This window comes from Pagrus major, chromosome 7 (genome assembly GCF_040436345.1).
Source record: "Pagrus major chromosome 7, Pma_NU_1.0".
Lineage (NCBI taxonomy): Eukaryota > Metazoa > Chordata > Actinopteri > Spariformes > Sparidae > Pagrus > Pagrus major.
Window position 1 is genome coordinate 20,522,324 of NC_133221.1, and position 12,974 is coordinate 20,535,297.

Genomic DNA, 12,974 nt, shown 5'->3' on the forward strand with positions numbered 1-12,974 from the left:
GCTCTGACAACAGCCGCTTTGAGCATCTACCAGGGAGCCATGGCTGAGCAGAAATTCTGTGTGTATGTGTGTGTGTGTGTGTGTGTGTCTGGGCTGTGTGTGATGATGTGTGGATGTGGGAGGGGTGATATGCCCCCGATGATGCCCGTCCCTGTCCAGCAACACGACCAAATGTGCAACACAACTACGAGCATGCTGCACACATTGATGCATCTTTAGAGCTCATACTGACTATTTATTTATTTTATGTTTTATTCATTTTATTTTATTTGCAACACACATTCATCGTTTTATACCCCCCCCCCCCCCCAACCCCCCGCATCGTATATCTAGGGTCCATAAGAAGCCAGGGTACCGCTATAAAATGCCAGATTAACTCGAGCAAACATTGCAATAGGCTGAATTAATCAAGACTTGAAATTACATTGCCTGTCACTGGTTAATGAGTCGGAGAGGAGGATGAAGTACATCTGCTGTATTCTTAGATACAGACATAAATAAAAATATATGTAGCCTATTAATATCAGGGATATTTATCTATTTTTTTTTCTTACAGAGGAACCTGGATGAAGCTACCTTTGCTGCGTTTTTTTCTCCCAGGTTTAACAAAGCACATATTTTAAGAATGCACGTTTCATTTTTATTGATCTATGATACAGAAAGCTCGACCCGCATATTGTTAGAAGCACAATGAATAAAGCATAATGAAATATGAAAACGCCAAATCTTCTAAAACGAATTTAAATAACATTACTTTTTCTTATTATAACATAGATGATGCTCTGTTATTAGCACTCACTCGTGAAATATTATAAAAATGACAATATGTTGTTTAAAACAGCAGGTTCACGTCACAGGTTCAGGAATCCATATGGAAGCCGCTCATTGGCTGGTTCCACGCATGACGCGCAAATGCGGAAGTGAACAACCGCCGGAAGAGGAAAATGGCAGCTCACAGGTGCAGCCGCTCGGCTCTGCTGCTTATTTTGTGCGGTTTGTCACTGTTTACAGCCGCAGACAGTCAAGAAACGACAGTGAATGGTGGCCAACATGCCTCTGCGGTGGAAAATCCACAAACAGCCACCGAAACAGCGGAACAAACGACCGAGCAGCCCGCGGTGGAGGAGAGACGCTGGGAAGCAACTGAGGTTGAAGAGGCGACTCCGGATGATGCTGCAGCCGACCAACAGGACACTTCTGCCCCCGAAACCGTGGTGCTCTCATCGGTGCCACAGCCCAAAGACGATTTTCAGGAGGAGCTGGTCATCAGGCCGCTGCACTCAGGAGATATTTATGCCAGTTTCCAGTTCCGCACCGTGTGGGAAACTGATTTCACAAGAGGAAACAAAGGTAAGCTAACTGTTAGCAGTCATTCATAAACACGCCATTCATTGTGAGTCAGAAATATAAATGTTTTTGTTTTTGTTATGGTTCAGAATGCATCTGGGAATTCATACCCTCCATTTAAACGATGGAGCTCATGTCAGTGTATATGGAAGTTGTGACAAAGTCAGTAAATGATCAAATGTATCTTCTTTAATGGCCATAAATTGGTAGAAATTAAGTTTTTGCATTCAGTATCCACGTTTCCTAATAGTTTTTTTAAACCGTGAACAGATATGATCTGTTTTTTCTTTAGTTTTTAATTTTGTCATTTTTGAAGTTATCTGTGTTTTCTCCTCTCACTGACATCAAGTTAACTTTTATTAATAAAGCACGTTTAAAAACAGCTGCAGCTGACAAAGGTGCTGTACAAAGCCAAGTCTATGAATTAGAACAACAATCACAAAGAACCAAACCTCACAGACAAAATAGACAGAACATAGAAAGTCACAAACACACTATACAGGAATCCTCCGTCAGATGGCCTCAGGCGCTAATCTGTAAAAGTGTGTTTTAAAAGTGGGTCTTCCAAGTCAAAAAATCCTTTGCAGGCACCTTGTTCTGTACAACATGCCATATCTGTTCTTATATAAATTAGTCCCACTGTCTTTGATAATCATATTAAATTAATATTTACATTTTAAAAGGAAAAGTGACAAGACAGAAGTACTGTTCATTCGATTGGGCTTTTTTACTTAACTGTAGCCTCACAGTACTCTTTGAAGGAGTATTTAACAGGCTTTATACACATCCCATAGATTCTCACCTAGTTTTCTTGATCAGCTGATTTTATTTGCTCATCCTAACTGTCTAATATTTTGATCTTATGTGTTCCAGTGTCCCACTACCGGCTATTTCCCAAGTCTTTGGGCCAGGTCATCTCTAAGTTCTCAGTGCGAGAGCTGCACATCTCCTTCACGCAGGGCTACTGGAGGACAATGCAGTGGGGGCAGCCCTTTCAGCCGGCTCCTCCTGGGGCTGAACTCTGGGTGTGGTTCCAGGACTCTGTGACTGAGTGAGTACGGCCCTCTGGTGGCCACAGAGCATCAGGGGTGAAATAAATGTTCAGTAATTAAGGATTTATCAGCAAGAAGTTATCTTAAACAAAGCACTATTTCCCCTTTGAAAATGTAAATGAGAGTTGTGAGGGTATTAAACAGATGACCTGTTGATCTTTACAAATCAAGCACTGATAGTCAAGCAATGACGTAGCCATCAGTGCTGAAGTTTAAATCGAAAATTGAATCAAATCACGATCTTGAAATTGAAAGACAAATTGAATCAGGAATTTTTAGAATCGTGACACTCCTAGTTTATTTATAATTTGCTGTATAATTGACTTCTTTTTTTTTGCCCTTTTTAGCGTGGATAGCACGTGGAAGGAGCTGACCAATGTGTTGTCTGGGATCTTCTGCGCTTCACTGAACTTCATTGACTCCACCAACACAGTTCAACCCAGTGCGTCCTTCAAACCGCTGGGTATAGGCAATGGTACAGAGAGGCTTCTTCAAGCTCCCTTTTGTAAAACTCTCTTGTGATGAGTCCGCTGCATTACATAAAGACTGATTTTGTTTTTTGTGTTGAACTTGAAGTGACGGACCACCGCTTCCTTCGCTATGCCACCCTGCCACGAGAGATTGTTTGCACTGAAAATTTGACACCTTGGAAGAAACTCCTGCCATGTGGTTCCAAGGTGAGTGCGTGTGTGTGTGTGTGTGTGTGTGTGCGCGCGTGTGTGTGTCTTTATTATGTCTTTCTTAAACGTCAGCAGAACTCAAATGCCGTGTGTGCTCCTTTGTCTGATTCACATTCTAATGTCATTGTCAATGACTGCGGCCAACTCTTTATCTTCTTCTGTTGCACTTGCAGGCTGGTCTCGCTGTCCTGTTGAAGTCAGAGAAACTCTTCCACAGCAGTTTTCATTCCCAGGCGGTTCACATCAGGCCCATGTGTCAGGACTGGGAGTGCAAAACCACATCCTGGGAGCTGAGACAGACGCTGAATGTGGTGTTCGACCTGCACACCTCTGCACAGGGCAAACGAGGTGAACAAAAAGCACGCTCTTCCGTCATGTATCCCACATTTAAGTTAAGAATTTCTTTTTTTTTTTGTGTTTCGTAGGAGGAAAAATGCCTCCAGCCTAAGTTAACTTAATCTGTTTGTTCCCTCAGAATGGTCTCTTTTTAAGATGTTCTCTCGGACCCTGACAGAAGCTTGTCCGCTGGCCTCCTCCAGTAAAATCTATATCGACGTCACAGACAACCCTGAGGTTTGATTCCCACATTTTATAGTGTCATTGGCTCTAAATGCCTCAATGCAAACTTTGCAGAAAGCAAAAGAACATAGGTTTTAATTGTGTTATTTGCAGTATCAAGTTGGAGATATTTTAAGGTTCCCTGCAGAGTTTTTGTCCTCTAGTAGCACTATGGATCTGTTTATTTATGAGCAGGTCTCTGTTTTGTTTATGTTTGCTGCAATGCGCCAATAAAAGCAGTGAAGAAGAAGACTGCCTGCAAGTAAAGATGAATGCAAACAATGCAGGATTTAAAATACTTAAAACACTGAATGTAAAAATATGTTTTGTTTGTTTATAAGAAAGCTAAAGAAAGCTTAGATTAACAGATTTGATGGTATTGAGATGTGCAGTATTCATGGGTAAGAGAAACTGGATATCATTTTGCAGGGGGAGCAGTTTGAGGTGAGCCCGGCCACTCCTCTGCTGAGCCAGGCAGTGGTGCTGGGGGACAGACGAACCTTCTCCGTCTACGATCTGACCCAACAAATCACCTTTGGCACTGTGCGCTCCCTTAACCTGCTGATCCGCTGGAAATCCAGTGAGGGTGAGTGAGAACAGCAGATCAGGACACACAGTGTGTTGTAAGAGGCTGAAAAATACCATGACGCAGTTAACAAGAATGTATCAGCTGCATCTGTTTGTTTTATTTCCATCTTTTAGCTACTGTTCTGTCCTCAGCGTTGTCTGCTTGTTTGCCTTTTAATCATCATTTTAAATGCCTCTTGACATTATTCAAAACTGTTTTTGGCCAATGAATCCGCAATCTGTTCCTTTGCAACCTGTTCTCTGCTGTGAGACTGAAAGTCCTCGAGAAGCAGCATCTGAAGTCACTCTCAGATTGCAACATGTGAGTTTTCAAGCCAAAAAAGCAAATAAGGAAACAATTTGTGTCTGTGACCGTTGTGTTCCAAAGCAACACTGTTTCATTTGTTCCTGTTACATAATCTCCTGGTAATTTGTCAAACATTAGGGTGACACTTGGTTAGTAACAGATGTTTCTAACAAAGTTGAGAGGAGAAACAGACTGGAGGCCTGATTTGAAAACAAAGTACAGTCATACATCATTCTCCAGCTATTACATTTGAACATAAGCACCGCTTTATTGTCATATTTCTCTGCTGCGATGTTTCCCACATGGTTCATCATTAAGCCTCTTTGTCTTGCACTCGCCCACCTGCAGGTGACATGCTGCGTCCCCTGCTTCATGGTGAGCGTTACGTGGCTGGTTACGGGCTGCAGACGGGAGAGATTCACACCCTGATGTACAACAACCACCCATACAGGTCTTTCCCCGTGCTGCTGCTGGACTCGGTGCCTTGGTATCTTCGCCTCTACATCCACACCCTTACTGTCACCAGCAAGGGAAAGGACAACAAGCCCAGTGAGTCACTTTAGAGAGTAGAAGAAGGACGTGTGTGCACTTAAAATTGCAATCAAGGTCTGAAATGGACAACTATAAATGTGCCAAATTCTGGAACAACTGGTCAGTGATATATAAATGAACAAAAACCACTAAAAGCTGGTTACTTTTTGAGATTATTGAAATTGCACCAGCCTCATAAAAAGAGTATTATGGAAATTGGACAATGTGGCATTTCTGTGTAAATTAATGAAATGTTTATGTTACAGTTTTTCTCAGTTGTAAACTCACAGAAACTGGAACTGTGTACACAAGCCTGACAACTTGAACCTCATGTATCAAAAACAAAACTAACAAAACTCACTAGGTCACAATTTCACTATTTTCACTCAGAGTCTAAATCACACAAGTCACATAATTTAGAACACTTTGTTCGCCTGGAAAAATCACCAATTGGTCTCACTCACTTCATAGCTGTTTAAACTCAATTGGCAAAACCCTTAATCACCATTTAGAGTATAAAAGATGCCTCAGGTGAAAAAATGGAGCAGCATGAAGAACAGAACTAACAGAGTTAGTGCAAGGAAGGCAATCCAATATTTCTAATGGAATCAGTGCAATTTTTGTTTGAACTCGAACGATGTTGCAACATTAAATGCAGTTTACAGTCTGACTGTGGGAAGCTGGTTGGAAACAATTTCTAGACAATTTTATACTGTTGAATGTGTGGCATGGCCTCGTGAAGCCAAAAGTATATTCATGGTAGTAATTTATCACACTGTTGTTTAAATGATGCTCTGTAGGAGACATTCATATGATAGCTGTGTGTATTGTTTTGGTAGAAAGAGTCGGTTTTGACAAGAAAGAGCATGGTTTGAGTGTTTCATATCCGCAGAAAATTTGTGTGAGTATCTCAGTTTTGAGTTTAGGGTTTTGAGAAATTGAGCTGTAGTGTAAGCACATGTGACCATTGAGAAACACTGTTAGTAACCTAACATTACTAATTAGGTTAATAACTTTACGTTCAGCTGGCCATACTTGGTTATGTTATCCAAAAAGTCAATTTTAGATTAAAAAACAATTCACTTTCAGCCAGTTATTGTTCAAACTATCATCAGGAAAAATGTCTTTTCAAATATGTCCCATACCGCAACCACAGATAACAGACCAACGGCTGTTTCTGCTCAGGATCTGAATATTATTAACTGCAACTGAAGGGTCAACAATTTAATGATAATAATTGTCTCGCAATGATTTTTATCGGCGGCAAGTGCTGCTTAAAGATAAGAAGAGTCTGATTCTGAGTGGTTTGAGGTGCTCTGAGGCCCTTTTGAAAATAACATTCTAAAAAAGAATAATAATACACTAATTGTACTTCTTCTAACTTCTTGAATAAACTGTCGTAGGGTTTATTTTGCTTAACAATTGTTGTGCAAGCTTAATGAGTTACACATGCTGTACATTCACACTGTTTCCCTACAGGGATCATAGTTTCATGTAATTACATGCAGATGCTTCTTTTCACCAGAAGGAGGAGAACATGAGTCGTGTTTTCTGTCATGAAAGCTGAACTAGAAGATGCTTTTTTTTTAATCTACTCTATCTGCCTACATACCTACTTAGTGCTCTACTTTTGCTCAGACATTATATATACATTTTATGAAACAAGTATTAAGGTAATATTGTCACATTGCATCATGTGATTTCATAAAACTACAAAGGGCTATAGTGAACATTAAAATACTGTATCAATCAGTCATAAATGGTATTAATGTTTTTCATCCTCTGCCAGGTTACATCCACTACCAGCCGTCTAAGGACCGTGTAAGGCCCCACCTGCTGGAGATGCTCGTCCAGCTTCCTCCCAACTCTGTCACCGAGGTCACAGTGCAGTTTGAGAGGGCTCTGCTGAAGTGGACTGAATACACCCCCGATCCCAACCACGGCTTCTATGTGGGGTATGCATGTAGAGTTGTATTCAAAACTGAACAAAGAAGCTGCATATGTGTTGCTTCTCATGCCCCTTCAGAGGTTGTAGGTGTTGTCTGATATGTTGCGGCATAACATCAGGTGAAAATCTGTAAAAGGTTCAATTTTGGGGTCTTGATTTATTGTTGACTTTTTAAATGTCATTATGACTTTTTTTAAGTGACTCACATGTGTTTCTTCAACATTTAGGTCTTCAGTAATCAGCTCTCTTGTGCCAAGCATTGTCGCCATGGATACTAACAGCACTCGGGAACGCCCACTGTTCAGCAGCTTGTAAGTACAGAGTTGTTTCTTTTCTGGGGAAAATGCCTGCTGCTGCCACTCACTCATGTGTTGCTTGATCTCCTGTAGAGAAACTAATTTGTCTGGAAAGTCGAATGATTAAATCTCACATCTCCCTCCAGTTTTCCCTGTAAAGAGGAGTCCAGCTACTTTGTGCGAGTCTACACGGAGCCTCTGCTGGTCAACCTGCCGACTCCAGACTTCAGCATGCCTTATAATGTCATCTGCCTGACCTGCACTGTGGTGGCCGTGGGCTACGGCTCCCTTTACAACCTACTAACCCGGAGCTTCCAGATAGAGGAGCCCAACCCAGGACTGGCCAAGCGGATAGCCAACGTCATCCGCAAGATGAGGGGCGTGCCACCACTCTGAGGCCGGACACCGTGCCCGCTGCCTCTACTTTTAGAAAGGATGTTTTCCTTTTGGTGAAACCACTGTTAAACATGTGACATTCAGGGAAGAACTCAGTCAAGCACTGGTATGAATGTTTTTAAAGCAGTTAACTTGAAGGTTTTGGTTTGTATCCAGGATAATTTCCTGCCGGCTAAGGACAATGTGGTACTTGGATGAAAAGTCAGAGCTTTGTTATTGTAAAAACAGAAGAAGGAACCAAAGCTGTGCAGTATGCAGCAGTGGTAACTGCAGCAGAGTGTTTTTGGTTTGATTGTTTTTGTTTTGTGGATGTTTGAAGCCATAACTCCAACACATCGTAATACAGCCACTGTGTCTCTGAGGCATTTTGCTGCTGTGAGGAAACTGTGACCGAGACTGATGGCTTAAAACAACATTGGATGGAAAAAGCCCGACCACCTTTGTTCACATATTGTGTTCCTGACCTGCAGATTGCTTCCTCCCTGCTAGGAAAGATAAACTAACTCAGTCAGAATGTCACGTTTTCTCAAACCTCAGTTATGTCCGGATATCAACTGACAAAACACTGAGTTCTCCATCTCTAACCTCAAATTCACACGAAAATCAAAGTCTAACTATGGATCATCCTCTTTATTTAATGGTTCCTGATGCATTTGTATAATCTGACACGTTTTATAGTAAGTTTAATATATGAGAAAAGAACAAATGCCCGTAATAATACAGAAGAATTATCGCTATTTAGAATTTCATTGTTGGTCGGACATACCTGCAAGCATGAACAATAAGGTACTGTGTCTGGACCTACCTATAAAAGGAACATCCCTATTACCCAACATTTAATTTGCACTCATTGGTTGTGTTGATGCATGCTTGAATGTGAATTGCAGATGTGTGCAGGTCTCTTCATGATTAATTGCCTTTAGTTTGTCAGGTCGTTGACTCATTCACTCATCAGTTCTATGCAGTTTAACTACAGCGAAGAGAAGTCTGTTTTTATTGAAACTACCTTCCCCTGACGTGAAATACTACCACGTAAGAGCAACACTATCCTCTGTTAAGCTTTTCTGCCTAATAGTCCATTCTGTTTTATTTGCTCAGAAAAAGTGAGCACAATGAGAATGTTTGAAGCGGTACTGTGTGTGTGTGCTTGGGTCAAAAAACTAAAAATGTTCTTTATTGCCTTTTTTAATAAACTGATAAACTGATAATTTTATTTAATTAACTAGCCGTGAACGAAGGAGCAGCACTCTGAACTGTAAAGGGGCTAGAGCTGTATTACTTCCCACCGAGTGCCCACATTTTTGTGTAAACAAACTTGGCCCCACTTTGGGCAGACTCTGGGAGAATAAACACAGACTGCTCTGTGTTTGGCCGGTCAGCGATTCTCACCCCTGCACGTTTGGCAGGAGCGTGGAACAAAAACAAAGGGGAAAAAAAGCAGCATTCCACATAAATGATGTTCATATCTGGTCAGCTGCAAACTATGTTATCTCTCTAAGCAAGTAGACCAACACAGCCAGAGAACGGATCTCTGAGTCTGTATTTTAATGATAAGCAACATAGCCTTCGCCTTGTTTAGCACACATGTTTGTGTTTAGCTGGACAATTAGACCTTTTAGTCAGGTTTGCGAATGAAATGTGGCTGTTTGTATAAAAAACATTTAAAGATATGTGAGGCTGTGGTGCAGAGTTCTCGGGGTAGCAGACGTTCTTGGCCACCTCTTGGCCGTCTCGTTTTCTGCCAGTAAGCACTTTTCATTCTTGGCATATTTCATCATTTGTTTGTTCAGCCAAGCTCTCGCCTAAAAAGCCCATAAAGGAGACGAGTGAAACCAGAGACCTATAAATGGCAAGGTGATGAACACGGAGCACATTTCTAGGTCCTTGAAACGTGTTTGAAGTTCAAAGAAATGTAGATCGCTGCGTAGCCTCAAACTCCACAGGAGACAGATTTTTCATTCATTTAGAACACACTAAAATGTCACTACACACAAAGAAATAGCTTGAATGCAGAAACACTGCAGGGAGACATTGAATTCTACCCTATCAACAGCAGATTATTCTCCACTTCTTGCTTTTCCAAACGTCGATTAGAAAACTCCTTAACTATATTCAAGAGGACAATTTACTCAAAGAATGAGACTCAAATGTTTGCTAATGTGGAGCTGAATGAGTAGAAAAGTGAACATGATATGTTTTCACATTGCTTAATACACTTTTTTATGTGAAAAAACCCCCAAAACAGACCTTTAAACAGCTAGGTGATGAACACGTAACACATTTCTGGGTTCTTGAAACATGTTTATTGGTTGAAATACAAAGAAATGTAAATCGCTCCGTACCCTCAAACTCTACAAGCAAAAGATATAAGTACAGTACATTTTCCATCCATTTAGAATATACTAGAATATCACTCATACAGAAATACTTGGTTACTTTAAATGCATCAAGTTTGAATACAAAAAACACTGCAGGTCTTCTGAAGACCATGAGTTCCACCCTACCAGCATTCCTCCTGACATAACAGCAGATTATTCTACAGCATTTCCAAAAGTAGATTAGGAAACTTAATCAAAAAGCATTCACAAAAAATTGCAGATTCTTGAGTGTACTTAAAGTATAGGCACATACAATGGCTCCTTAACTATATTAAAGAGAACATTTTACTTTCTCCCCCAAAGAATGAGACTTTGTGCAAACGTATGCTCAAATGTTGGACTGATTGTGCTGATTGTGGAAAAAGTGAACATGATATGTTCTCACATCGCTTAATACACCTCCGTGTGAAAGAAACCAGACAAGTGCACACATGTAGCCGAGTCGCTGACTGTCCAATCAGCAGGGCTGGCTGCAGGCGTGGCCGCAGGTTGTCTTGCAGCACTTCTGCTCTCCGGGACACTGACCATCATGGTAGCAGTACTCAGCACACATGGGGGTCCCCTGGGGTAGAGCGCAGCGGCCCGGCTTCACTGACACCAAAGACAGAAATAGTTACTAAACACTCTTTACACATTTATGCGACAACACACACACTACTGGAGTGAGTATCTAACCTGTGTATGGGGCAATGCACTCATGTCCACATCCATTGTGGCAACACTTCTCCTTGTTGGGGCAGTCGCTGTCATTAGAGCAGAACTCAGCACACAGCCCGGAGCCCCAGCGCCTGCGAGGACACACTCCTGGCTTGGCTGAGGAGACAAGAGACATGAATACATACAAAGAGGGCTAAAGGTGACATTTAAAAACATGGCTTCTGATTGGAAGGGACTTGTCTGTTGCCCTATGGACTGTCCATCCACGTCAGTTCAGTCTCAGAGGATTTAACCAATAAAAGCTGTCCATTAGGGAGAAAGTTAAACATTGTGGCTCGTACTGAAAGCAGGAGGGACACAGACAGCTCCACAGTCAAAGACACAGCATTTGTGGTCTGCAGGACAGTCTTCATCACACACACAGCCCTTATGTGATGGGACAACATTAAGGAGACGTGGGCAGTGGCCTGGTTTTGGGAGAGTCACTGAGAAAAGGAGGCAGTGAAGCAGAAAAGGAGACAGATCAGCTGGGGTTACATTAATGAAGGTGTCCTGTTAATGTGGAATGAAACAGACAAACATACACTTTTGTCCCAGAGGAAAAACTGTCAGATTATACATTGAACACATTTTAATAAAAAAAGACAAACATACCTGTTAAATTGCCATCAGCCTCTGCAACCAGAACAAACGCACCGAGGGTAATAATCAGTGCACAGGCTGCAGACCGGTGCTTCTCCATGTTAACTTCTTGCACACAAGAATGTACCTCTGTTTGGACAAATATCCCAGTACACAACCTGCAGGCTGAGCAGCTCAGTGTGGAGGCTGCGGGGTCCTTGTGCCTGTAGAGTTACATTTCCAGCTCTGCACTTCATTCCTGCAGCTTTTTGATGGGATGTGATGGGATGTGATATATGTAAATAAGTTTCTGTTTCTTTTCAAGTTGTTTTTGTGTTTTATCCTGACTTAGACTATAAATACAAAGCTTTAAAAAAGGCTCTTCATGAGTAAAACACTGCTAACATTTCAACCTAGAGTGTGGCTATTGCTGCACTTTATGCAGTTTAACATATTAGGATTACAATATTTATATTCTTGAGCAATTAAAGGGTAATTCCACCAATTTTACATCTTGAAGTAAAAAGTATTTACAGGTCTTGGGGAATACTACTGCATATGTGAAAGAGTAGTATAAAGTCCTTTTTGGAAGCTGCATGTGATCTGATAAATTGTCTCCAGTGATGACAGTGATGACAAGTTGCATTGTGGGTAGTGTAGGCTTCAGGTTTTGTCAAGCAGTCTAGTCTAGCATTACAATCCTATAAAACTGTTGGACACATTATGTACAGTTTAAAAATGAATGATCAAAATCAATACAGCAGAACCAGAGTCGATCACCTTTGTATTTCACGCATTCTTCCTGGCTTGGTGCCTACCTTACCCACAATGCACCACTGGATACAATTATTCAGATTACATGCAGCTTCCTCTGGAGCCACAAAAGTCTTAATACTACTTTATTATGCAGTAGAACTCCACAAGACCTGTAAACACACTTGAATGTGTAAAACTGGTGGAGTTACCCTCTAAGTTGTGGTATGTGGATGAATAAATGATCATTTGCAGTTGTTATCGATCATGTTTCTGCACTTCAGCTTCATGCTGCTATTAATTCTCTTACTAGGTTATATGTTTGTACTCCTACATTTAACTTGGCTGCACTTTTACCAGCATTTCACGTGTTACAATGTTGTTTCTGTCTGTGTTGCCTTATTTTCTCGTGCTTTCGTTGTCCCTTTAATGTAAAATGTCACTTGATTAAACACTTAAATGATGCTTAAGGTTTACATTATGTCACAATCGATTGTCCCCAATGAATATTGTGTGTTAGACAAAGGAGATTCATAGCCTCCATGGTGTTGGGCCTCCTTAGTGTGACCCTGTATTGCCACCTATTGGCATAATCTAGAGTTACATGTAAGTTGTTTTTTAATTTTCTTTTTTTATTCTCCCTCTCTGTCCATGTACATTTTATCTCCTTTTTATTCACATTAAATTTGTAAAGTCACATTTATTTTTGATTTGGCACCAGTAAAATAAAAAATACATGAAAAATTGAATATTGTCATAAAGGCCAGCTATTATACATTGTCATACTGCAATGTTCACATCACAAAATTATCTTGCTTTTGTGTTAATTGAAGGTATTTATATAAAGTCAGACAAACTGAAAGAATCTCTCTGCTGGCTGTCC

The 12,974-nt window shown here is 40.9% G+C and overlaps 2 protein-coding genes across 3 annotated transcripts; one reads left to right on the forward strand and one right to left on the reverse strand.

The window, feature by feature from the left end:
• The first annotated feature begins 920 nt into the window (after positions 1 to 920).
• On the forward strand, positions 921 to 8,890 carry pigt (phosphatidylinositol glycan anchor biosynthesis, class T). The gene is made up of 11 exons (XM_073470970.1): positions 921 to 1,350; positions 2,221 to 2,398; positions 2,747 to 2,874; positions 2,976 to 3,076; positions 3,253 to 3,427; positions 3,555 to 3,652; positions 4,067 to 4,223; positions 4,860 to 5,060; positions 6,832 to 6,997; positions 7,218 to 7,301; positions 7,433 to 8,890. The coding sequence occupies exons 1-11, from the start codon at positions 945 to 947 to the stop codon at positions 7,680 to 7,682; spliced, it is 1,944 nt and encodes a 647-aa protein (XP_073327071.1). The 5' UTR covers positions 921 to 944; the 3' UTR covers positions 7,683 to 8,890.
• Positions 8,891 to 9,962: 1,072 nt separating this feature from the next.
• wfdc2 (WAP four-disulfide core domain 2) lies at positions 9,963 to 11,478 on the reverse strand. Of its 2 annotated transcripts, XM_073470262.1 has the most exons (4): positions 11,372 to 11,477; positions 11,059 to 11,202; positions 10,736 to 10,873; positions 9,963 to 10,651 (listed from the first exon to the last, which is right to left on the reverse strand). In XM_073470262.1, exons 1-4 carry the CDS (start codon positions 11,457 to 11,459, stop codon positions 10,518 to 10,520), a joined length of 504 nt encoding a protein of 167 aa, XP_073326363.1. In that variant the 5' UTR covers positions 11,460 to 11,477; the 3' UTR covers positions 9,963 to 10,517. The 2 variants fall into 2 exon arrangements, with proteins under 2 accessions (XP_073326363.1, XP_073326364.1); XM_073470263.1 differs by lacking the exon at positions 11,059 to 11,202 and having other exon boundaries at positions 11,372 to 11,478.
• Positions 11,479 to 12,974: the final 1,496 nt, after the last annotated feature.